The following is a 20682-nucleotide window of genomic DNA, read 5'->3' on the forward strand; positions in this document are numbered from 1 at the left end:
CCTAAAACCCGGGTCTGCAGCCGGTTTAGGTGATGTCCAGTGGAAGCACTGCTAAGGCACGCTCGTCTGAGAGGCTGGCTGGCCCTACTGCGCTGCATTTCAGCTGCACTGCTTTGCACCCACTGGAATATTTACCCCAGGCTGGCTCTGCAGTGCCACAGAAAGGTGCAGCTAGTCAGAGAGCAGAGCACAATCCAGCTGCTATGAAACCAGTTACTCTATTTCCCTGCGATCTTAAAGACTAAGCTCCATGTGAGACCCCAAGGCGAACGCAAGCACACACTACACCTGGGCCCAGTTCCAGCAAGCACAGGTAACACGTTATATAATCCCTTTGGAAAGCAATTCAGCTGCAGTGTAAAAAAAAAAAAACCCAACCTTTTTTTTTTTTTTTTTTTTTAATGTTCCTGGCCTGCTGCAGAGCTGCTCCAGAATCCCAATCCTCTGATGACTGTAATTCCTGTCATTTTCCAGCCCAAACACAGCCAAGGCCACTTCATACTGCTTTTGCTCTCTTGCCAACACTATCCTTCAGCTCAAATCCTTTTTTTTTTTTTTTTAATCTTTTCCTTCTGGTGGGGAAACCTAATGTAGCCGTAAGGTCAGCCACTTTATAATCCCTTCAGTGTTACTAATGGGCTAATAATAGCTGATGTTATTATCCCTGAAATGTCTTCTACAACGCCACACGTCCTGGGTGGATGTCGGTGCCCGCAAGGGTGCTCTCGCCCTGGGGCAGGCACTCTCCCTGCCTGTGCCAGATGGGTCCCTGCTGTGCCACAGGAAGGTGCAGCAGCTCTTGCCTCAGGCCTCAGCTCATTTCCCACCTCTGTGTGTGTGTGTGTGCATGTATGTATATATACGTGTGGATCTGTGTGTAAATACATCCGTATCAATAGAGATCTCTGTCTTTGCGGCAGGTTGGCTCTCTGCAGCAGTTACTACAGGCACGACTGAGCTTCCCAAAGGACGGGGTACGGCACTGCGGAGCTGCCGGGTCCCCACCTTTTTGGTCTCATCTGAAGGGCTCCAATAAAATTGTGTGAATTGCCTTTTTCAGACCATTTGGCAGTGCTTAAAATAGTTCCCGCAGAGATGCTTTTTTCCCCGCCCTGTCTCTCAACTAATGAGAGCGACGACTTGCAAGGAGCGAGCTGATGTGGAATGCTACAGCAGAGGGTGGCAATCCAACCCAGCCAGCCAGCTGCCGAGTTTGGGACTCTACAGGACCATGCCTGTGCCTTTGTCGGTGCTCCTCCTGAGGATGGGGACCTCGGGCTTTAGCTGGATGAAAGCAGAATGGATCTCTGCCTGCAGGGCTGTGCAAACACTGATGTGACCTGGCTGTGCAGTACGGGCATGCCGTTTGGCTGCTGGTTTGGCATATGCAGGTGTAGACACCTGAAACGGCAGCTCCAGCTTGCACAGAATCACAGCATCATCGAGGTTGGAAAAGACCTTGAAGATCCTCCAGTCCAACCATTAACCTCACACTGACCGTTCTCAACTCCGCCAGATCCCTCAGCGCTGGGTCAACCCGACTCTTCAACCCCTCCAGGGATGGGGACTCCACCCCTGCCCTGGGCAGCCCATTCCAACGCCCAACAACCCCTTCTGCAAAGAAATACTTCCTAACAGCCAGTCTGACCCTGCCCTGGCACAGCTTGAGGCCATTCCCTCTTGTCCTATTGCTTGTTCCTTGGTTCAAGAGACTCATCCCCAGCTCTCTGCACCCTCCTTTCAGGGAGTTGTAGAGGGCGATGAGGTCTCCCCTCAGCCTCCTCTTCTCCAGACCAAACCCCCCCAGTTCCCTCAGCCGCTCCCCATCAGACCTGTGCTCCAGACCCTGCACCAGCTTCGTTGCCCTTCTCTGGACACGCTCGAGTCATTCAATGTCCTTTTTGTAGTGAGGGGCCCAAAACTGAACCCAGTCATCGAGGGGCGGCCTCACCAGTGCCGAGCACAGGGGTAAGATCCCTTCCCTGTCCCTGCTGGCCACGCTATTGCTGATACAAGCCAGGATGCCATTGGCCTTCTTGGCCACCTGGGCACACTGCTGGCTCATGTTCAGCCGGCTGTCAATCAACCCCCCCAGGTCCCTCTCTGACTGGCAGCTCTCCAGCCACTCCTCCCCAAGCCTGTAGCGCTGCTGGGGGTTGTTGTGGCCCAAGTGCAGCACCCGGCATTTGGCCTTATTGGAACTCCTCCAGTTGGCCTCAGCCCATCGCTCCAGCCTGTCCAGGTCTCTCTGCAGAGCCTCCCTACCCTCAAGCAGATCAACACTCCCACCCAACTTGGTGTCATCTGCAAACTTACTGAGGGTGCACTCGATCCCCTCGTCTACATAATCAATAAAGATGTTAAACAGGAGTGGCCCCAAGACCCAGCCCTGGGGGACACCACTCGTGACCAGCCGTCACCTGGATTTAACTCCATTCACCACCCCTCTTTGGGCCCGACCATCCAGCCAGTTTTTTACTCAGCGAAGCGTGTGCCCATCCAAGCCATGAGCAGCCAGTTTCGGCAGGAGAATGCTGTGGGAAACAGCAGGTTTGATCTGGAAGATCATCAAAGGGTCTTTCATGATGTGATGCCACTTTCCTTCCATACAGCACCCTAAGCTAAAACATTGTTGAGTGCACTAAATGGAGTTGTTATTTAACAGCTTCGTCTTGGAGAAATACTTTAAAACAAGGCATGATGTAGCACTCTGGGGCAACTGTAATTGCTGCTATTTAGCATATCTGCATTCGAACTGCACAGTTCTGACAGGGCTCAAGGTTCAGGTCAACCCAGGCACCGTGCAGAGGGAAATCAGCCGCCGTGGGCCCACACGGCGCCCCGCTGTACCCACCTCGGTGCCATAGGGCAGGCGGGATATCACCTCCGGCGCCATCCAGTACGGCGTCCCGACGAGCGACTTCCTCCGGGGAACCTCCTTTGACACCTGGGCGCAGAACCCGAAGTCGGACAATTTTATCTGAAAAGTAAAGAAAAATAAAAAGCCCCTCTCGAAGGCAAATTCCTCTGAGACACACCTCCGGCTGCAGCCTGGGACTGCCTGGGACAGGACAGCAGCACAGTTTTGGAAGCGTGGTTGGAGTCGGCAACACAGCCCGGGGAACGCGGGGCTCATTAAAATGAAGTCAAGGGAAAGAAGTAGGAGAAAGTGGCTGTGGGGCTTGTTACTAAGACTGCCTGTCACAGCTCATTGCCTCTCCACCAGCAAAAGATGCGGAGGTGATAAATGCCTTGTAGTATTTAAAAAACAGAAGGAAAGCAAAAAATTCCGAAGTAACACTGGTTTATAATGAATCTATTATTGCATATATATATATTTTAGTCTACGTATGTACACTGATACTCAATAATATACATATTTCAAGTGATACACACCACTCCTGTTATTTGTATATCAGGTGTACGATCTGTGAAAACAGATGAAACAAGTGGCATTCACCCCATTTTTCACCACAATGAGCATGATCTAACACTCTCAGAAAGCAATACCCCTGCCAATGGTTTTTCAAGACCAGGACCTCACGCTGTGGATTATCACTGAAGAAACTGTCTTCTTTATGTAGTGGGGGACCTAATATGGGGACGGGTACAAGACTCTTCCAAAATGGTTGTAAGAGATAAGGGCATCTGCACCCTTGGCTTGGGAACTCAGGAATTAAAGACAGTACTGTCCTTGAGTAGCTGTGGCAGTGACCTGAAATAGAAATAATAGGATACACAAGCACTCCAGAGAGCAGCTCCTGCTGCATCATGTGCCTGCTCATACTTTTATGCCATTTTTTTTTTTTAAACAACCAAAATTATGGGAAATTATTACCTCTCCCTCCCTGTTGCTGTACAACGTCAAGGTGAAAACTCCTCCAACCCCCAACCAAAACTGGTTTGAGCCTCAGTGGCATCACCCCCTTCCAGAAAGAGCTTGTTCCTTAAGGCTAAAGTATTTACTTTTTCCCCCAAGTATTTATTTGGAGGCCTAGAAGGTATCGTAAGGGTTTTCTTGGAGATTAGCCGAACCCCCATGCCCCCAGCTGTCCAAGGTCCATAAGCCGTGTATCCGATGATGTACTCGGCGCCTGGGGATACAAAGTGACCCCAAACAGCCCAGGACAACTGAAGTGGGAAGTTGCATAAATCCCTGCATTGGGTAGACCAGCATTTTATTATCGGCACTGATTTGTTTTCTTTTGGATTCGGTACAGACATTACTTTTTTTAACACTAAGGGTATTATTTTTAAGAGAATTACGAAATGATTGTTGGTATTTCTAAAACAAAGCCAATAATAGCCAAGTTCCCCGTGCTAAATGTATTTTTCAGTTTACAGGATGAAGAATGGAAGAAATAATGCATATTTTGGAAGCAGAGCCCAATCTTCTTTTGTAGGAACACAAGAGGTTTTGCATATCTATTGCTCATTCGAGTACATAAAAGAAGACGATTTTCTAAAAAAAGATAATTGCACAACACAGCCATGAAGAAATCTGCAATGCAGATAATAAGTACTGGAGTAATGAGTATAATGAGGCACTGTATGCAGATCCTGAGAGCAGATCAGATGCTATTTCAGCAACACGGATTGAAATTGCAACTGAAGAACTCCTACACACGTGGAATTTTCATCCCTGACAGGATTAACAGGAGCAGTCTGTGACTGCTGCAGGTAGAAAATCCCTCTTCCTTGGTGAAGTGGGAATCAAATTATAAAGGCGAGCCTTTGATTAGGGTATCAGACCAGGCCTGGGAAGCCAAGAGTTTTACCTTCTGAAGGAGAAGATCTAGGTTTGGTTCCAGACTGACCGAGTGCTCTTGGGCTTAGGCCAATGTGCTAAGCCTTGTTTTAGACCAGCGGAGCAACCCTTAAAGCCCTGCTTATGGGACTCACTGGCCGTCAGTGCATTAGTTTCTACTCAAATTATCCCAATGGGGCGACAAGGTGAGATGCAAAGTAGTGCCTAACGCAAGCAGAAATGAGTGATTTGCCTCCCTCCACCTAAGCTTTTGAGTGCCCCAACTTTTAGGTGCCTCAAGTTTTACGGCTGTGTAGGCCCAGAAATACCACTGTCCAAACCCACCTTTCTCCTTGTAAGGTAGTAATACAATTTTTTGGGGACCAAACACTGCTGAAGTAGTATTTTTTTGCATGCAAACTTTATTTTGCTTACTGAGCAGGTCATGTGCAGCATTTTGTCTCCCTCTCTCCCCACTCATTAACAAGACAAAGTTCCCTGAGAGCAGTCCCCTGAGAGCAGCATCCCATCCAAGTAAATGGAAGAGTGGCACAGTTACTATCAAACATCATGTACATGTACCTATGTAAAAGCTGCTCTCACCATCAGGGGAGTGTTTCAGGAGTAATGCAGAGTATTTCCTATTCATATAGATTGATGTTAGCCTCCTAACTAGCTTGGGAAAACACAGCAAATGTATAGAAGCTTGCTAACTAGAGGACAACTAAATGTAGTAAAAAGAAAATATTTTTGAAAGGCATCAGAGTAGGAGTGGTGCAGCATAAAAGAAGGTTTCCCATCACCTAAGCATCACCCATGTGGCATGGTTTCTTCTTTTGACAGCTCTGATTTCCCCCCTGAGGACTCTGCATGCAGCACAGATGTCAACCACCGCCCGGGCCAGGCCTGTGTTTTTCTGATTCAGCTCTCTAACAAGTTATTCACAAGTTGCATTCCCTCGGGTTTACATGCCTGGCTTTTTTTTTTTTTTTTTTTTTTTTTTTTAAGTTAGCCTCCCTTTGAACGTGCACAGCTATTTTCCTGCCAGCCCCGGGAGACGGCGGGGGAAACGTTGGGCGCTCACCCTCCCATCGCTCGTGAGAAGGATGGAGTCGCTTTTGATGTCGCGGTGGATGACGCCTTGGTTGTGCAGGTAGGACAGGGCTCTCAGGACAGACAGGCAGACGGTCGCTATCTGCTCCTCGTTCATCCTGAAACAGCAAGGTGGAAAAACAAGCTGAGCATTTACAAAGACAGCAGGAAAGGGGAGCTGGAGCGAAGAGGCACAAGTTCCCCTTCATATACAGACAGCCAGGAGATCTTTTAGGCAACGGCTCTGTGGGGCAACTCTCTGGTCCTATTTCTGTCCAAAAAAGGGAGATGAGGGGTGAGGAACAACTCTGCAACGAGGTCTGGATAAGTCTCCCTGCAGCACTAAAAAGGCAGAGTATACTATGTGATGTAGCCTGTTTCCCTCTGGGAAATAACGGAAATGCCTTATTTACAGTAAATTCACTGCTTGCCAAGGAGGGTAAATCACTACTGGGATGGAAACAGGCATGGAATACATATGAGAAAAACCACTCTTGATTGTGCAGACGAACCATTGGGCCCTGGGCGTAGCTCTTCAAGAGCACTTCTCTGCTTTGATGCCTTCTATAAAAACATTCGGGGTATTTAGTGGAAAAATAAACAGCAAGAGTTCTCATTTCTGTGCACAGGTGCAAAATTCCATCCTGGAAGAAGCCGTCTGCCACAGCGCAACGGCGACGGCCGGGATGGATCGTGCGTCCCAGTACCGCTGCCCTATGGCTGGACATCCCCAGCATCTCTACTTCGTGAGCAGAAAAATACCCGTGGAGGTTTCTGCTTTAACTTTGTGTGCTATTTCCAGTATTTTAGCAAAATCTTTGAGGGAAGGTCATGCAATGAAAAAAAACCTGGAAGATTAAGGAAAGACTATTTTGAGTAAAAAAAAAAAAAAGATGACAGCTCTTAAGAAGTGGTGTCCTGGGAACATCTGTTTGCCATTAAACTCCTGTCAGAAATATCTAAGATAGAGCTTTTAATGTTTTGGGGAGCAGTAGTTAACAAACGACTTGCAGCACTGTGATTTATTTCAGCACATCAGCTAAGGCAGCACAAAAAATAAAATACCTGCGTTACAACTCTGGTTTTGGTAGAATCTAAGAGCGTCACTAAACTATGAAAGAAGAAAAATGTTCTAATTTACTATTCCTTGCTTTTTTTTCTTGCTCACCTAAATACTCTCCCACTGGTTTGGTGTGGAAATTTTTATTTTTTTATTCAAGGGGAAGAAATTAAATAAAGAATTCATCTTCCCATCTCATTTTATCCTGCTTATCAGGAAAAGATGAGTGAAGAGCAGATGTAAAGAGGGCTGTAAAATCTAATGTCTCCACTCAGAAGAGGAAGAGCAGTTCCTTAACCAGAGCTTTTGTGCTGGCGAATCGCCTTCTTTAAAGGTACGGTATTAACTGAAATATGGGAACAAGCTCCACCGTAAGCACAAATATTCTGATATAAAAATACTTTCCCCGTTATGTTTTAGGCTTGGTTTGCAGTTATTTCTGAAAGCATGGTTATGTGGGTTCCGAGTATGGAGAGAAATCACCCTTAGAACTGACGTAGTTATGACAGCAAAAACAATACAGATCACCAAACAGGGAACAGAAGGTATTTTTTGCCATTTTAGGAAGTAATGGATAAAAGTGTGTTGCTGTTAAATTACCTCTTAAAGCACTAGCAAATCCTCATCTACCAGCAAGCCCTTTCAGATATTTCTTTCCCTTCTGTTTAAAAAATGCTGGTACTGACAGGAATTCATCTGCAGTGGCTTATTGACGCTGGTGAAGTGAGCACGCCACAGTGTAAGTGTGTGTGAGTGTGTACATATGCATACACACACACATGCAGATATAGCTATACACATACATACAGATACATATTTATGTGTATATACTTCCCACGTATATTGTTTTTATGTTTGTGTATATGTATTTTGTATGAATATATGAATATACAGCAATAAATATACATATAAAAATAGATATATAGAGCCAGGAGGTACCCAGCTTCCCTCGGGAGGAGGTGAGGTGCCGAGGGCACGGTGTGGAGGCATCCACGAAGGAAAGCCACGGCACCTCCCTCCCGCCCGGCTTACGCCGCGGGTTTTACGCTGCCAGTCCCGGCGCAGCCCACCCAACCCACCTCGTGTGAGTCACTATATCTGTCAAAGCGCCGCCCTCCAGAAACTCCATCACAACCCACAGCTCATCGCCAACAAGGTAACTGTTGTACATGTCAACCACGTTTTCGTGATGGTAATCTCTCATGATTACAACCTGTGAGGAAGAAAAAGATGGTATGTGAATTGCTACAAGCATTATCTGACACTTGTTTTGACCTTCTTTTTCACTTTTCTCTTTGTGCTTAGTAAAGGTTCTGCTATGAATCACATCCTTATGCCAACATATAAATAAAATCGATATATTTACATAAAAATAACAGTCATTGTAAATGCATTAGGAAGAAGGAAGAATCTTTAGTTGCTAAATTACAAGTGGTAGATAATTGGGGTTTTTTTCAGACGGTGTGAACACTACTGTTTATTTCATTGCTTTTTTATTGCCAGTTGCTTTCAGTACAACACAGATTTATTTTTTTTTGACCCGATCAGTCGCTCAACCCATCAAAGTCTTCCTCATCCTGTATCAAATGGTACTTTTCACAGAATTTTAACAGAATGCTGGTAATATAGGGGATATTCATAAGACGACTCAAATCCCACATCTAAAAGGGACTGTACAGAACTGGGACCACAGGAACAGCAGCCCAGCCAAGGCTTCATTATAGACAGAGGAATTTCAGCACCGCTGAAAAGAAATTTTCAGAAGACACGAGTGACTGGAGCGTGTCAGGGAAGCAGCTTGGTCCAGCACAGCATGTAGGACCTGCTTCAAGATGTTACCACTCAAGAGATGCTCAGTTAGAGCTTCACAAGACAATTCAGTGTAGTCTTCCAGCAGAGGCAAAACAAAGCCAAAATACCCAGTACAATCATGGACTGTGCAGAGGAGAACTGTTAGAAACTTGTTTGAAGTTGTTAGAAACGAATATTTTAATTAAATGTTAGAAATTAATATTTTAATTAAAAAATGTTGGTTTTTAAAGGTTTTAAAGAAACCAGTCTGTCATGTGCTGAGGGTAGATCCTCTTATACCTAAACTACAGGAAACAAATGACAGAATCAGAAGGCTAATTCTTACAAGAGGTTTCCGGGGACCTGCAGTGTTTTTGGTGTTGCTCAGCATCTTCACAAGTGATCTTGAAAAGGGAGCGGAGGACACACACCGCTAGCTTCTTTAAGGGAGTAAGAAGTAAAAAAGGAGAAGCTCTCCGAGTTGCAGAAGCAACTCTCAGCACCAAAAAACTGGGTGAAAAAACAGCAAGTGAAAGCCAGTGTTCTTAAATTTCAAATAATGTACACAGGGAAAACAATCTTCCCTAAGCAGTCGTGGGCTCTGAACTGGCTGCAACCACTCAGGAAAGGAGATGTGGGAATTAACACAGATGGTTCCATGAAAAAGGGACTGTCAGTGCTTCGCTTAGTTATTGTCACGAAAGCAAAGGGACTGCCAATGGTTGGGAGAGGAAGGAGGGAGGAAAAGAAAAGCATGTATATGCCAGAACACGGTGCACATGCTTCTTGAATAGTCTGGTTAGTTTGGATCCTCCATCTCGGAAGAATAAACTACACCAGCAAACGGTGAGAAAAAGGCACCCAGGCAATGTCTGTGCACCTGATATGCTGCACGGAGCAGCTGATAGAGATTTCTTAGCTGTTTACTGTGACTTCCCACCGCATTATAGGTTTAAAGCCAGGAGAAGATGTAGCCCATTTGAAACTGGTCTGGTTATATAATATTTATACAGCATAGATGCACGTGGGACTCACCACCTCTTCAAGGTATTAATTTGGCTCTCGAGGTTGCCATTTGGCCCACGTCTCCTGTTGAACCTACCACCTGCGAAACCCCTCGCACCACCCGGAACAACGTACCTCATTAAAAAGCAGCTCCCTTCTCTGCTGTTTCCTGAGATCCATCTTCTTCACAGCGACTTGCTTTCCTGTGTGCTTCTCAGTGGCAATGCAGACGATCCCTGTGGAGCCCTCCCCAATCTTGATGAAGCTGTCCAAGTACTCCCGGGGGTCGCCGGGGCTGACCACAAGCTGCAGGGCAGCTCTGAACTGTTCATGGGACACCCTAGAGGGCTGCTGGTCTGAGGAGGATCCCCAGCTGGGTGGAGGATAAGCACTTGATGTGATACTTGGCGAGCTGGGATAGGAGGCGGTGGAAATATAGGGAGAGCTGGGCTGGAGAGACGGCTGGTGATAGTGGGATGCTTTGTGGTAGACCAGAGGGTACTGGTAGCTGCTGCTTGAATAGCTGACTTTGCTCTGACTTTGAGGTAGCTTTACTGGGCCCCTGGGGTAGGTGTCCGATCCGGAGAGCGGTGGGCTAACGACCAGCTGTGCTCGATCATAATCCACCTGCAACACAAAAGCAGACAAGTGAACGCGGGTGAACGGAGCTTTCTTGCTGTCCATCCACTCGGGTCGTTTCTGGCACCCCCAGAGGTCCTTGGCAGGTGCCAGCACAACCGTGCTCCCGCGTGTACCCATTCTTCTCAACGTGACACTGCTGCACTGTCTCTGAAAAGGGGTTTTTTTTTTTTTAGCTCGTTGGGCTGCTGTGCTCTGATCAGCACTAAAATGAGGCCAGGGAATATCATGAGATCTTTTGTGCATCTCAGGATCATTCTTCTGTCTAGGTACCTGTTTGTAGGTACAATAATCTTTGTTTAATGAAAGCGTATGCTCCAAAAAGTGTATTTGCAGGCTCTCTGGGCCATTTCCTCCAAGACTTCATCCCTCTCACAACCAGCAGCCCTTTAGCAAATTCCAATTTGTGTCTTTCCTTTCAAAGACCAGTAAGGTTTTGACTCTCAGCCCCTAGTCTTTTCTTATGCTTTCCTCCAGCAATTCAGGGATGACCCAACCTATTCGTGCGGAGGCAGTGGTACCCTGAAATCTCTGTCACCTCCTGCCTTGCCCCACTACTGGCTGCTGTTTGAGTGACTGCATACATGAGTATGATGAGGAGCCTAATTCAATTTACCATTTCTTAAATCATTTTCCACAGTGACACACTACTTAACTGCAGTGTCACGAAACTGCTAATTTTCATCTGAAATCAGAGACAATCGCAGAGGAAATTATCCCGATGGGAGGCCTTGTTCATTTGCAGGTTCCTTTCTTCTTATTTTCCAAGCTTTTCTAAGCTTCTTACACTGAAAGCAAATGCGTACTTCACATTCGCAAACATAATAGTTTGCTTTTATCAAAACTAGAAAAAAGGATGTAAGACAAAACCCCCCACCCAAAACAAAAATACAGTTTTTTCCCCCAGAAAAGAGCATCTCCACAGTTACGATACAACGTATGTGACTCCTGGCGACGTGTGGTGTCTCTCGGGGCAGGGGGATGGTTTGACACAGGCTCATGATGTAGCACAATTACAAATAATTATGGCAATGAGTTCATTTAATCAATCAATTTCGGTGGCGGTGCACAGGGGTGGACAGAGCAGCAAACTCTACACAGCTCACGGTTGCTACTATTACTGCTGGCTGCCGGCCAGGAGTCCCTGATCCATGTTAGTTAAATGCACATTAATCTGAATCTGGCAGTGTAATCAAGGACCCAACTGAACTGTGAAATTGAATTCTGCGGTGGAACATCATTTGACCGTTTTATGCTAAGACTGCAAAAAAAAAAAAAAAAAAAAAAAAGAAAAAAAATCTGCCGCAGCATCAATTTATCTCTGTAGGCTGCTGCACAGCGAGGAGGAGTTTCTAGCCGGAGTCGCCTCGGTGCGGGGAGAAAAGCCTCCGAGCACAATATTATATCAGCACTTTCCTACCTCATGCGTGAGCCGGGCGTGCCCGTCTTTTCATTCGCGTGAGGTTTAGCAGGGAAGAGGGAATGCCTCTCCAGAGGGGCTGCTCAGAGATTTCCCTTGGAAACATGAAGCTGGAGTCTGCTCCCGCCTGAGACTCGCACGCTGACAGCTCCCAGCCATGTGGAGCATCCAGCCAGCACGTAATGGTGTTGTACAGCCGCCTCCTAGGGTGCCGGGTTTGTTAAAGCAAAACATCCACATGATTACAGCTGTAATTTCACTTACTCCGTCAGGCAGGGGCAGCCATAAAATAGAAGGGGGTCAGAGACACCACGAATTTCATGAAGGACATTACATCTGCCAAACTAATTAACACGGAGAAGTGCTCAGATGGTTTGGTCGAAGGAGGGGAACTCAATCTTGCCCTGTCCTATATATCTGTGTACATAGGGGCACATAAATTACTGCTCTGGCTGTAAATATACCATTTTCTTTTAACTGTAGGGATGGGGAAAGCCTTGTTTAGAAATTCAAGCTGGATAAATCCACACTAATGAATTATTTGAGGCTTCACCCATGCCTGGTATTTCTGAGCACGTCTTCAGCTTAACACATTGGCAAAAGTAAATTCCGCAGTGAAATTTTAAAATGAAAATTCAGTGTGCTCGCCGAGAATTTTTGAAAGCTTTTTGAGATTAGCATTGCAGTACGATGTAAGCCCATTCACGTCCTGAATCCCATGAAATCTTACAAAAGATCAGGAGCTATAATGAGTAAATCAGCTGAAGCTCTCCTCCGAGGCTGTGTCCTGACACAGTGCTGCACATTATGGCAAAATCGAACACACTTTATTCCGCTAATAATTCCATTTCTGCTACTGAATGCTGTTACCTACTGAAAAGAAATTCTTTAGATACTACAAAGGAAAGAAGAAACCAGTCCCGGCGCTCATCCGAGATCAGGTCAAAGGAGCAGCCAAAGCTCTGACACGACATCCATCACGGCGCCGTGGTGCAAGGCGATACAGCCTGCTGCTGCCGGCTGGGTCGCTTCACCGGCCTCCGCACGCCGCCACGTCAGCAGTCGGGTCTTTTCGTTGTTAAAAGGCAGGTGTACCACCGTGTTTAAACTCATTGCGGTTTCCACTCGGAGGACAGCAATGCCCACTTTGTCCCGCATGCGGAGGAAACACCTGCTTGCTCCTAAGGGGTTCCTTCCCTGCACCCTCCTTCAGCCGAGGGGGTGTCCCCACGCGCTCTGCGGTGGGACTGCGGCAGAGACGGCAGCCGCAGCCCTGCAGCCGGAGCCCACAGCCTCCTCTCGGGGAGCCGCAAGCCCCTGGCGTGACGGGCTCACACTTCAGTGAACGTGAAATGGATTTCCGTTTGATTAGGTTTCAGTTTGCCGAAATAAAAGGTGTGGAAGGGATGGTCAGTAAATCACACGGAGGTTGTGAGGGGAAAGGTTACTCTCTGGTGGTTCGCTGGTGGAAATCTCCGAGACTCCCTGTTCCACGCACGGAGGCAGAGCTCACGGAAAGCTACCGGCACGTGAATGAGAAAACAGGGGGAAAATGAGAGGGTTTCTGATAGTAAAGGCTTGGCTCTGCCTTCAGAAGGCTGGAAATGTCCTCCTGGTGCAGAGTACCCGCAAAACACACAGCAGGAAAACTCCAGATTAGAGAGACCTCTGCTACGTTACAGCAGTAAGAGGTAGTGAAGGGGAGAGCAGAAATCACGGCTCCTTGGAGGAGGGACAGGAGACGGTCATGGAGAGGTTCTACTGTAAAATGTCTGGGAAAGGAGCTTTGAAATAATAAGATCCAGCGCAAAAAGTTAAGAGGGCTGCCTGCGATGAAGAGGAGGGTGAAAAGAAAACATGCGGTACAGAATGTCCAAAAATAATCAGACCTGGCGGGATGAGTTTGATACTGTGGGCCAGACCTCATCGCCCTCTACAGCTACCTGAAAGGAGGGTGCAGAGAGCTGGGGATGAGTCTCTTGAACCAAGGAACAAGCAATAGGACAAGAGGGAATGGCCTCAAGCTGTGCCAGGGCAGGGTTAGACTGGCTCTTAGGAAGTATTTCTTTCTAGAAGGGGTTGTTGGGCGTTGGAATGGGCTGCCCAGGGCAGGGGTGGAGTCCCCATCCCTGGAGGGGTTGAAGAGTCGGGTTGACCCAGCACTGAGGGATCTGGTGGAGTTGAGAACAGTCATTGTGAGGTTAATGGTTGGACTGGAGGATCTTCAAGGTCTTTTCCAACCGAGATGATTTTGGGATTCTGTAATATTGAGGAGACTCCACTGAACAAAGCAGGACGTAACCTCTGTGTTGTAAGGGTAACAGAGCAGACACTGCAAGCCCATGCAAGTGTTTCTGGAGTTAGTCTGCAGGAATAGGAGAGCAGGTGGGTAACATAGGGGTGGATTAGAGGGGACCAAATTTGAGCCTCTGGCTTCCTACACCTCCATGCCCGTACTGCATGGCGGTGGCCAAGCCCAGAGCACTGGAAGTCTTCTGATGTAACACCTCTGAAATCACTGATGATGAAACAGGGTAGACATTTGATTTATCTGACCTCTGTCACCTGCAAATAATACTGGAGTGTGCTCTTCACATTTACAAGCCAAAATGAACATCTGTGGCATTTTGAAGCCATACATTTGTGCCTGCGGACTTTTTTGCTGCTTACTTTTTAATTATTCTTTAAAGCCAATTTCATTTGTAAAATATCTGATTTGAGACCTGATTTTCATTTAGTAAACCCATTTGATGAACCATTATCTTACTAACGCCCCCTTGAAAAGAAGACTCCTCAGCAATCATCCAAGACAAGAAACTGCTATTCACTTTTCCAGGAGCTGTGGACAAGTTTGGGAATTGAAACTACTGCATTTAACAGTGAATCATCAAGTTTCAATACACCAAGGCTGTAGGAGTGTTTTTGATGCTCTGAGGAGAGGAACAGCTCACAATGAATCTTGCACGGAGGCATCTTTTTTTTTTTTTCAATAAAAGTTGTTACTGCATTTTAATGGGATATTTTTCAAAGTGTCTGGAGTGCTCTGAGTCCTGTAAAATATACCTCTGTCTTCTGCCCTATTGAATGCTGTAAAACTGGCAGCATCAGGTGCAAGACAGTCTATGAATTACTGGATTTGTCCTTCTCCTTTCTAAACTCTGACAAAATGATTGCTTTCAATGAAGGCAATGGCAGATAGCTCATCTCAGGCTTTCCTCACGGCTTCCAGAATCCATATTTAATACCACACTCCGGTGCACAGTTAACTACCCACACGCATCCCTCCCACCACATCCCAAGCTCAGGAAAGGCACACAAAGAGACCTGGTAACTTTTCTACTCCCTCCCCTGATTTATACTCAACCTCCAAAGCCCAGCTCTATGCTTTAATGCAATGTGGAATAAAAACACATCGCCCTCCCTTTATTGTGCGGCACTGATTATAACTCTGCACCCCAGGATCAACAAAGCAGTCAAAACCTGAGCAGGCAAGACACAGGAATGCCTCCGCCATAGGGCTATCGTGGACTTGCAGAGACCTGATACTTCTGGTTCTGCAGTTGGACAGAACCATGTTCTCAGTGCACAGAGCCAATAAGAAAATGCACCGTTCAGACCATCATTAAACAGCAGAGCGGATCTCAGCACCTAACAAGCTACCTACCTCAGCACGTTTGGTAAGTCACAGCAACCCAAGACTGTTTCAGCCCTGGGAAAATGAGCCATCATCTCGGTGCCCGTTGCTAGGGGAACTCGGTAATGTTCAATGCAATCTACACTGAAGAAAAAACTTCTCTTGCAGAATATTAGATGTTTAAGCAGGTCATCATTGCAGATGTGTAAGAAAAGTGTTATTCTCTTAACTGAACAAACAGTTACAGCAAACTACTGCAAGTAGGGTAGGACAGCTTGTACAGGTAATATTCCCCATGTGACTTGCAAAAGGCAGAGCAGGCCACAAATCTGTGCAGAGGAGCTGCTTGCAGATATCATGGTTGAAATGCTTTCTTGCACCTTAACCCTTTTTTTTAACTACATCTAAAATGTCTTGGGTGAGATAAGCTGCTCTGATTTAATTTCACTGTTTAAAAACAAAGCGGAGAGGAGGAAACCCCTACTCTCATTAGCAGCAAATGGTTAATAAACCTTGTAATATAAATATAGCTTAAATACAATATAAATAGTAAAACACAGAGGTTTCAGCCTTGCACAGTAACAATTCAAATACGAAAGTATCTGATAACAAACCAAAGCAGCTTCTCACCTCCCGCTGAGCTCTGCGCAGGCGTTAGGATCTCCTAACGACACAAAAACTGCCAAAGAACGTGGGGTTATTGGGAATCCCAAGTAAAACTCCCAGAAGCTGGGCATCCCCAGACCTGCCTTTTAATAAATATCTTAAACCCACCGGTCCCTGACATCCATTTTCTGACACTTGAGTTAAGCAGGTGGGTTTTCACACCCGCCAAGCAGCAGCCACGCAACTCCCGGGGACGCTACTCAGCATCGCGCGAACAAACATGGCTCCTTGCCTCTAATTTTTTGCACGCACTTAATTTTTTGCACTCCCCTTCCGGAGAGGTTGATCCCTGCCGCGGCAGCACTGTCACCGGGGATGTCACGTTACCTTGGGGATGCCTGCTGCAGTTTCGGACAAGCGGGGGTAGGTGTAGGAGCTGTAGGAATGTCCTTGCTGGTGTGTTTTAAAAGCGCTTGCTCCGTAGGGCATGGCCGGCTCCTGTAGACCAGAGCCTGACCTGGACCTCTGCCTCATCGCTGGCTGAGGGCTCGCTGGGTCCACGTAGGATGACTTCGGCCTCTTGTCGTAGTCGTCCTTGCCCAGACCATGTCCCCAGTCGCTGTCGCTGTACTCCAGCCTCTCCTTGGGGCACTCGCTCTGCACCGACGCTCGGGATGGGGTGTAAGGAAAAGGATCTCTATAGTCCAGGGAGGATCCGCTGGGGATCCGCTGATACTCCAGCTTTAGGCCACCATATTCCAGCGGTTTGGGCTTTGTCTCCAGGTGTGCACGGTAATCTGGGAGGAACCTGGTGAGGTCTGACTGCAGGGGCGTCACTTCCGAATAATAGATGTCCCGGGAAGTCACCTTCATCATGTGCCCATTCTGCTTGGCGGCATAGCTCCCTTTGTAGTACCTGTCTAACTCTTCCCCGTAAAGACTCTTGTCTCGATATTTTTCCACAACATAGTCTGTTGTAGTGTCTGATTCACTGGAGTACTGGGAATACGTGATATAACCATTTTCTTCCTGGTGCCTCGGCACATGGTTTGCGTTTCCTTGGTGGTGGGTGGGAGGACTTTCCTTCCGCAGGGAATTGGATCGTGTCACTGAGATATTGTCAAACTCTTCCAGCAGGCCGTTGATTGAAGTATCCTTTCGAGGCTTATTACCTCTAACAATAGTCTGGAAATAAAAAAATTGCTTTGATTAAATACTGATCTTTGTTTAGTATCTGACCAAGAAAACCACCAAAAAGAAAAAAAGTCTATGGTTCACCCCGAAATACCCATAGCAATCTGTTAGGTTCTTCAGTCACATACCTCAGAATGATCCATTGCTAGAAAAAAAAAATCTCAATAAATACTTACAACAGAACAGGCAGAAATGAGTAAAAAAAGAGGGGTTAAATTCGGTGTACATCTTAAGCTGAGATTTGGCATGCACTAAGTCACTCTTAAAAAGCCCAGTTTAAGAGGTGGGTGTTCAGCAGCCAACAGCAGAGATGTTTAAAACCACTACTTATTTTTTATTTGTTGTTATTCATCATTTGTTACTATTCATTGTCTACATCAAGTGAAACTGGTGGGCTGAATCTCATTTACAGGGTATGGGTAAACTAAACGAAAACCATTTAGCGGTCACTTCTGCGTGGTATTTTAACAAAGTGTTGGAATGGAAAGTAGCATATAATTTAGTAGGCACTGGGTTTGGCCTTTCTTTGCAAAACATACCCAGGTATGTTCCTGGGTAGCAGAATTACCACTGGGGATTGCCTCTTAGTTAACTAAGCATAAGAGACACTTGGGGAAGAGGGAAATACACTTAACTACATCTCCTTCGTAAAACACACAGCATCCAGCAAACCACTGCGCACAACCATGGCTTTGGGACATCCACATCACGGTTGCCATGTGGTGGCAGTGGTGGAGGCCCTGTTTGTGTCCTAATATTGCAAAGTCCTCTGTAGATCCCCCAGCCACGGATGACAACTGTGTAGGAGCACGGCAGACGTGAACTTGCTCCCACGGACTGCCCACAACCCCCTGCCCATCCCTACTTCTTTCTGTCCAAAACACTGGTGCTCCTGGTAGGAGGGGAGGTGAGCAGTGCTTGGTTACAGCTCTTCTTCAAGAAGATTGACTATTTTTAGCTAGTACCATCTGAAGATTGTAACAACTTGAGGTTGCATCCATTTTTCAGCAGTTGACTCCCACTGAGTGCCGCTTCACGTTTATAAACACCCCACCAGAATAAGATGTATAGATGAAGGGCCAGGGCCATAAATCAGTGCAGCAATACTGAAAACACATTTGCTTTGCTGATCCGCTTCAGTTCGATATCTACGGCTGTATCTTATTTAACTCGCTGACTTTTTACGCGGTGACTGTGGTCACCCCAAGGAGACGTCCCTCTGTGAGCTGCAGCCTGCCCAGGCTGCACGCCGACTGTGGCATATCAGAGGCCAACCGTGGCACATCAGACGCCGACTGTGGCATATCAGAGGCCAACCGTGGCACATCAGACGCTGACTGTGGCATATCGGACACCAACCACAGCACATCAGGTGCTCACCACGGCATCCAGCCTGGCCACCGGCCCTTGGCTCAGTGCTGACAGAGGAGGCTCCGCTCCAGACACGGTGAAGCTGCTCAACCCCTGCCTGAAAGCACGCAGGGACTCAGACTTTGTCAAAACACGCATTTCATCACTAATAAAACCACATTTTCACAAAATGAACAGCAATGTGCTTCTCTGTTATTCAGCAAAAGGCAGCTGAGAAAAGCCGGGCTACAAGCAAAGCAGTCCTGACCTCACACTGATCCCTGCTCTGATTTATGTCCGTAATTACTTGCCTAGTTTGCTATTTTGAAGCTAGTGATACTGAAACAATAGGACAGCAAAAATAAGGGACAGCAAATAGATCACTCCTTTTGCCTCCGAAGCCATTCAGCAAGACGAGAGGAATTGGTTTAATTCGGCTACAGCAGCTTTGGCAGGATGACTGCGTGATCATTCATATTTAATTATCACATAATAAACCAGCAACACTCGACAATGAAATGCTTATAATTGAAAACAAGATTGAAATACCCAACTGCCACCCCGCTTCCCCTGTGCAAATCCATGCCAAGGACTAAAATGCCAATTTAATACTCTCTGTGGGACTGGCCTTCACAAAGGAGAGGTCTCCTGCAGCAACCTGCATTGTGGCTGCACAAAGGGACCCTGGAGCCAGAGGGAGCCCCTGGGAGTGGAGGGGCCTCGGTTATAGAACAGAGTTTTCCCTCTGCCCCTCCAAGAAGATGCTCTCTGGAAGCAGGATTTTTAGATACATTCAGAAGGAAAATTTAGAAGAACACAGCTGAGGATTTATCTGTTAGGGAATTCACTGATGACAAACCCTGCAATTTAGGGATTTTCTGCAGACAGGTGCATGCTTGGGAGCCACCTTTTTGATTACGAGGATTTAACAAAAGTACTAATAGTAAAATAGTCTTGTAGGAAACTCCGATTTTCCATAAAAAGCATTTTCCACCAAAGCCCCAGTCTGATGAAGCAGTCTTGGTTAGCTCCAGGACCTCAGTGCCATCTCATCCCAGCCAATAAAGTTTAAAGGGATTAAGAACTAAAACTCTTCCAGCGTTTTTGAGGACCACCGCTGGCAAACACTGACTTGCAAGGGGCATGCCTGTAATTCCTATTTGCTTCAGGCTCCTCCCTATGAGTAAATTAAAAGGGCCAGTGGAAAGGGAGGATAAAGCTTACTTATTTCAGAGGCACATTTTCTCCAGAATAGTCAGTGCTTTATTACTACTAATAACAAGTATTAATACTATCAGTTATGGTAATTATTTATTATTTACAACAACAACAGTTTTTCTATTGGTTTCGGTTTGTTTTTAGATGTAGCACTTCCCTTATGTGAAAGGACATACATCTTGGTGAGATGCCCCTCTGGCTACATCAGCCAGCCTATACGAGCTTGATTTTTTCCAGGGAAACATCTAGCATTATTCCTGTCAAAAAATGCTAGTGTCCATAGAGCAGATAATTTGGGAGGTGTTTCACTGAGACCCTGTGAAATACGCTATATAGTCAAGTATTTTGCTATCCAAGTGGAACTTCAGATGTTTATACACAAATCTGAAATACAGTGGGTGCCTCCCTAGTGGGCAGAACAATTTACTAAGCTTAAAAAACAAATTAATATCCCAAAGTAGGTATCATTCTATAAGAGTAGTAAGAGTAATTGCTCTGTAAGGATGCCCACAGAGCATCGAAAATTAAAAAATAAAATCAAAGAAGATGTCAAAAAGAATGAAACATATGTTGTGCCATGTCAACCTGTCCTGAAGTCATTTACTACAGAAAAAGTGTGTGCCAGGGGCTCACCAGCACCCGCAGCTTTCCTGGGAAGCGCAGTATTTGCAGAAAGAAGCCAGAGACTGAGAACAGCCATAGCCATGGCCCAGATGCCCAAACCCAAAAGCCTAATGTTAGCACCAGGGCCAGAAGTACCCAGCTTCAGTGGAAAGACCGAATTGCTGGCGTGTGGATCTCCATTTGGGAATGTAGACTCGGGCGCTGCATTGGCGAGCAGAAGGAAAACCTCCTGGGAATGAAATACAACGGCAGGAATCACGAAAGATGGGAAATTCTAGCTCTAACTTAAAAACCAAAACAAA

General features: G+C 46.4%; 1 protein-coding gene across 5 annotated transcripts in view; it reads right to left on the bottom strand.

Moving 5' to 3' along the window:
- The window catches only part of PAK5 (p21 (RAC1) activated kinase 5), a 95451-nt gene that overhangs the window by 3872 nt on the left and 70897 nt on the right, over window positions 1-20682 (bottom strand). For all 5 annotated transcript variants that reach the window (XM_074817218.1, XM_074817217.1, XM_074817220.1 and 2 more), the window contains 5 exons: window positions 16382-17179; window positions 9831-10322; window positions 7979-8112; window positions 5832-5958; window positions 2855-2980 (listed from right to left, as the gene is read on the bottom strand). In XM_074817218.1, the coding sequence (XP_074673319.1) occupies window positions 2855-2980; window positions 5832-5958; window positions 7979-8112; window positions 9831-10322; window positions 16382-17179 (1677 nt within the window). The remainder of the gene's footprint in view (window positions 1-2854; window positions 2981-5831; window positions 5959-7978; window positions 8113-9830; window positions 10323-16381; window positions 17180-20682) is intronic.

The sequence above is a fragment of the Strix aluco genome, chromosome 3 (assembly GCF_031877795.1).
Source record: "Strix aluco isolate bStrAlu1 chromosome 3, bStrAlu1.hap1, whole genome shotgun sequence".
NCBI classification, from domain to species: domain Eukaryota; kingdom Metazoa; phylum Chordata; class Aves; order Strigiformes; family Strigidae; genus Strix; species Strix aluco.